Below are 6000 nucleotides of genomic sequence, written 5' to 3'. Positions count from 1 at the left end.
TACCACTGTGCTTATTAATTTCCGAACTTCGTCAGCAAGTATGTGTTTATTTTAAAACGAAACAAGTTTCAAGTCTGTTTTCTCGTATATATACAGTCTAATATATCCTCTATCGAACTGCTGATTTAAATTTGTAGAAAACAATCTCAAAAGTTGATAAATAACCGAGTTTAGTGAGTAGGAAGCACAGCATACTAACACAATTGCTGTCGGCTGGCTTCACGGGCCGATTATTATTGATTGTCTTCAACGACGTCCGCGTGCTGTTGATAAATATCGGTCGAGCCCGGCCGAAGCCATACTCGCTTTATACACGAAACAGTGATAGCGGTTCGTATATTTTTGTAAGACGTAAAATTTAAATATCTACAATGTCTGACGCAGCATCTACCCCGGTCAAGACCCCGAAGAAGAAGACTTCTAAGCCGAAGACTCCAGCCAGTCACCCGAAATACAGCCAGATGATTAAAGTGGCTATTGCGGCGTTGAAGGAGAGGGGTGGGTCCTCCCGCCAAGCTATTCTCAACTACATCCTCAAGACTTACAAAGTGAACGACCCGAAAACCGTGAACCAGCACTTGAAGATGTCCCTGCGTGCGGGCGTCAAGAACAAGACCTTGAAACAGTCCAAGGGGACCGGGGCGTCGGGCTCGTTCCGTCTGGGTGACGTGAAGCCCCCCAAGGCTAAGAAACCAGCGGCCAAAAAAGCGAAGAAGCCCAAGGCAGCTAAACCAAAGAAGGTCAAGAAGGCAAAATCGCCCAAGAAGACGAAAACCGCCACGCCCAAGAAACCCAAGGCAAAGAAATCGCCCAAGAAGGCCGCCGACAAGCCAAAAACCGCCAGGGTCGCCAAACCAAAAGCAACAAAAGCAGCTAAACCGAAAGCGACGAAGGCGGCTAAACCCAAGAAGGCGAAAAAAGCTAAGACCCCAAAGAAGGCAGCAAAGAAGTAAATGTGTGATTAGTGACTGTAAATTTGTGTACAAACTCTGATCATCAACGGATTGACACGAGTTGTGACATTTTGACTACCGCACCAGCCATGGAGTATTGTGACATTTCATCTGAATCGTGTCTGCAGACTGCATCATCGAATCAACATAATCTTTTTCATCAAACACTACATTTCCTTTGAAGTTTGGTGAGGAAAGGACTGAACTAATCATTTGAGGTGTTGATTGTCCAGCCTTTGTGGTAAAAATGACTTTCCTTTTCTTGATGTACATATAATTGATCATACGAGAGAGACTCCTCCAGTGTACATAATCATCCCGATACATTGACGATCATCCAGCTGAACGTGTACAAACTCGTGTGTGCAATTACCGGACTTGTTTTATACATTATCATAGTGCTTCATGTTCACTGTATTTATTTGCACGCTGGTCGTGCGAATGGGTCATGCTCATTAAATCATTGTATATATCCATCGGCAACATCTGTTTTGTTATTTATTACTTGTATTGATCATTTATGGTTTATTAGTCGAGGCCGCTTGAGAAAGGATCACATGGGGAATGAAGTAGATACTATTTTGCTGCCTCCATCCGTAAATTCACTTTTCATGACCTGTTTCTGCAAACCCATCACTCCTATAGTTAAATTAATAATGTCACCTACCCGTGAGATCATTTCTAAAATGGCCATTGAAATTATTTAATTACCACTGGCTTTTAAGTTTTGTTGACTTGCATGGCCTGAAATGGTGGGAGTGGGCGAGACTGGCCACCCAGTACCGCGTTTTGCTGGAGGAAGGTCACGGCAGGGGGTGGGCTGGGGCTGTTGTACAAATGTTGTAATTTGCTTTCAACTTTAAATGGGTGTGTGCAGTATCTTAGTTTCAAAGGCAGTGTTTGAGCTTCTGGGGTCGGGTCTTTAGTTTGAACGAGCACATTCAGAACGAGCTGTTGTAGCACACACCTGTCATGGGCGCAGGTGTCGTTTAGGGTGGGATAGAGCGCTGGCATGTGCAGCCCGACCAGAGACTGTTTGTTTTGGTGCTATTGAATTTGTTGAATGTGCCGTAGGATTAAAGACAAATAGAAAAAATGTTAAATAAAAAATGTTGCGTAATTTTTGGGAAAAAATTGAGCCAATTGGTTGATTAACTTGTTTGCTCAAAAGGAAGCTCTTTGTTTACAATGCTAATTTAACACTAATTTATAGGCATGTCTGCATAAAGGACTGGATAATGCCTGTAATTCGGTAGATTTAGAGTACCACTTTAAAGGGGGTGGGGTGGGGGTGCGCACCCTGTATCTCCTATTGAGCACTTGTTTACGCGCCTTAACCATAATTGGATAGGAAGGTAGGAAATGGTTTATTTAACGACGCCCTACACATTTTATTTACGGTTATATGGCGTCGGACCATTTAGGAAATTCGCTGTCGCCATGTATATATATATATATATATATATATATATATATATATATATATATATACACACACACACACACACCATCTCATAGGATAGCACATACCACGGCCATTGATGTACCAGTCGTGCACTAGCTGGAGCGAGAAATGACCCACTAACGGGGATTGGCACCAAACGAGCGCTTTACCACTGGGCTACGTCCTGCCATACTTGGATAGACACGTTAATAAGATTACCTGACCTAACCTATCACCAACTTGATGGATTTTCTCTTCCAATCAGTTCATATATTATATTCTGTAGCAAACTACATCTCATTCTATCGATTTTTCAAAATATGGTTTGTGGTTTTTTTTTTTAAATGTACATGTAATTAATTTGTTTACGTGACCTTTGATCTAACCTCTTGCTTGACCTCCATGGACAGTTTACGTAGTTGACCCTTCTGAGAAAGCTAGCCTTTTAAACCACAGCTGTTGTAAGAAAAGAAAAAAACCAGAAGTATTTTTCAGACGAATTGCTATAAATTCATTGAACTTGTTGGCGCTTTTGCTGTATTGGAGTAAGGGAGTTAACTCTGAAAGGCAAATATAATAACTTTCATTCAAAAGTTGTTTGCCTTTCAACGTGTATGCCCTCAAGCACACATGCTGTGTTTTGGGTCTAAAAAAAAAAGAAGTACTAGTCAAAATTATACCCAGGTGATTTTCCAGTCTTATATATTAGTTATGAAAATGCTGGGAATAAAAACCATAAAAACGTGTCAGTATTATCATGACCTGTTACAGTATTCAAATAACCGGTACAAAAAATGACAATAAATGACCTGTTATAGATAGAAATGTGAGATGTATTTACAATTTTACTGCAAAACTTGTTATTTGAAACAGACTATAACACCCAGGTTGATATTGATTACACCTGACAGGTGAAATTACAAGTACTAAGTGTAAGAATACGCAGCAGTCCAGCATATTAAATCAAATAACTAAAATAATTATATAAATTTTTAAACAACAAAATTACTGATGTATCCAGAATAAATAATATTTTAAAATCTTAATCTGACAAAGCAGTTTATTGATTCATTCATTCATTTCAACTTATTTTCGTGCTTATATCCAATTAAGGTTCAATCACGCTGTCCTGGGCACACACCTCAGCTATCTGGGCTGTCTGTCCAGGACAGTGGGTTAGTTGTTAGTTGGTTAGTGAGAGAGAAGAGGGTGTAGTGGCCTTACACCTTCCCATTGAGCCCTTAAGAACTCGCTCTGGGTTGGAGCCGGTACCGGGCTGCGAACCCTGTACCTACCAGCCTGTAGTCCGATGGCTTAACCACTGCGCCACCGAGGCCGGTCGCAGTTTATTGAACCTCATTGTATTGGGGACAGGTGTATTATTTCTGGTATCAATATTGTACGAGGACCTGCAGTCTCGGTTACAGTTAGTAAACTTGTGAAAGCAGTTTATTCCTTTTTCCATCTGGAGAATAAGAGAGGGAAATTGCTTATAACTTTAAATAAGCTTAGTATGTGTGATTTCACCTGTCAGGGTAATCAGTATCAACCTGGGTGTTACAGTCTGTTTCAAATTACATAAGTTTTGCAGTAAAATTGTAAATACATCTCATATTTCTATCTATAACAGGTCATTTATTGTCATTTTTTGGACCGGTTGTTTTAATACCGTAACAGGTCATGATAATACTAACACATTTTTATGGTTTTAATTCCAGGGATTTTCAAACTAATATATAAGAGTGGAAAATCACCTGGGTATAATTTGGATTAGTACTTGAGTCTGGTTCTGTGTTAGAATATAGAGTTTGTTTTGTTTGGATTAGTACTTGAGTCTGGCTCTGTGTTAGAATATAGAGTTTGTTTTGTTTGGATTAGTACTTGAGTCTGGCTCTGTGTTAGAATATAGAGTTTTTTTTTTTTGGATTAGTACTTGAGTCTGGCTCTGTGTTAGAATATAGAGTTTGTTTTGTTTAACGATACCATTAGAGTATAATTTGGATTAGTACTTGAGTCTGGCTCTATGTTAGAATATAGAGTTTGTTTTGTTTGGATTAGTACTTGAATCTGGCTCTGTGTTAGAATATAGAGTTTGTTTTGTTTAACGATACCATTAGAGCACATTGATTTATTAATTATCGGCTACTGGATGTCAAACATTTAGTCATTCTGACACGTAGTCATCAGAGGATATCTTTTAAATAAATAAAGCAGTGTTTTTCAATAATGGTGCATTACACAAAGACAGCATTTGGAAACTTTTAGGATTTGTTCAAGAATATATTTATATGTTACATTGTAATGTTTTCAATATTTTGATTTTTACAATTGAATAAATAATGGTATTCATCTCCAATGTCGGCATTACAAAGTTTACATGGGATGTTTCGAGCGGTAATCTTAAATTTGACGTACGCAATTTCATTATCCAGTATATATTTTGATACGATAATCTCGTCAAATAGGTTTCGAAATAAACTTTCATTTTGAGTAATGTATAAAAGTGGTCCGCAGAAGAGTTTGTAATAAAACCACTGTTGTATGAACTGATCGCAGTTTTTGTTTTAATTCTTGTTTATATGATTTGAAGTTCACATATTGATTAGTGTAGACGAACCCCCATTCTCGAATCATCGAAAAGTTATTGTGAATTTTATCACTACTTATTATTATACTTTATTATAAAACTCGCAACATGCTGTATTGATCCCGATTTAATACACGTGGCAAGCAGCATGCAGTCCTGACCAATCTTAGAATTAAAAAAACCCCGCATTATCCATCTCATTTAGATTCATTTTTCCCATATGACCTAAAAACAACAACAACAACAAAACCCCCCATAAGTATTCGAATTAGGACCTCCACAAGTTAAAGACTTGAGGGTGAAACTCGACCCGAACCCGAGTACCCGACATTTACACTAGATGTTAATGAGACTACTTCCACACATTCGACTTTTGTTTTCCTTTCATGTCGCATAGTCCCCACCATGCTAACATTCTTGCAAACGCGCCTGGCCAAATCCTACGACAGTTTTACGATATCGTAGCGCTAAGATGGCTTTGAAAAAGCCCTGGTAAGCGAACTCATTACCTACCAGTACTGGGATTAAAGTTGTTTTGTTTGTTTGCATGTTTTAATGCATGACGATTATTACATTAAATTTCTCTTTTTGTGTGTATGTAGTTGAACATTTGATTTTATTCTCTAATTGCTGAGTATTTAAAACAAATAGATCTTGTCCAGGAAAAGCGAACACGATTTAATAATACAAAAGGCTACATAGACTGAGCCCCACGACTGCGATCTTGACTAGTGTGATTACAAACGTGTCAGTCGCAGGCTTCTTCTGTACAACTGATATGTTGGTGTGGGTTTTTTTCTTTTTCAACGAAGCCCCCCCCCCCCCCCCCCCTCTCTCTCTCTCTCTCTCTCTCTCTCTCTCTCTCTCTCTCTCTCTCTCTCTCTCTCTCTCTCTCTCTCTCTCTCTCTCTCTCCCATTTTGCCTACATCCCACTTTGCCTACTCTCATTTTGCCTACAACCCACTTTGCCTACACTCAGTTCGCCTACAACCCACTTTGCCTACACTCAGTTTGCC

The 6000-nt window shown here is 39.0% G+C and overlaps 1 protein-coding gene across 1 annotated transcript; it reads left to right on the top strand.

Annotated features, from left to right (window-relative positions):
• The first annotated feature begins 304 nt into the window (after window positions 1–304).
• LOC121376960 (histone H1-delta-like) lies at window positions 305–1436 on the top strand. Its single transcript, XM_041504771.1, has one exon. It carries the CDS (start codon window positions 372–374, stop codon window positions 951–953), a length of 582 nt encoding a protein of 193 aa, XP_041360705.1. The 5' UTR covers window positions 305–371; the 3' UTR covers window positions 954–1436.
• The last annotated feature ends 4564 nt before the right edge of the window (window positions 1437–6000 follow it).

This window comes from Gigantopelta aegis, chromosome 7 (assembly GCF_016097555.1).
Source record: "Gigantopelta aegis isolate Gae_Host chromosome 7, Gae_host_genome, whole genome shotgun sequence".
Lineage (NCBI taxonomy): Eukaryota > Metazoa > Mollusca > Gastropoda > Neomphalida > Peltospiridae > Gigantopelta > Gigantopelta aegis.
This window is presented reverse-complemented; position numbering and strand designations above follow the sequence as displayed.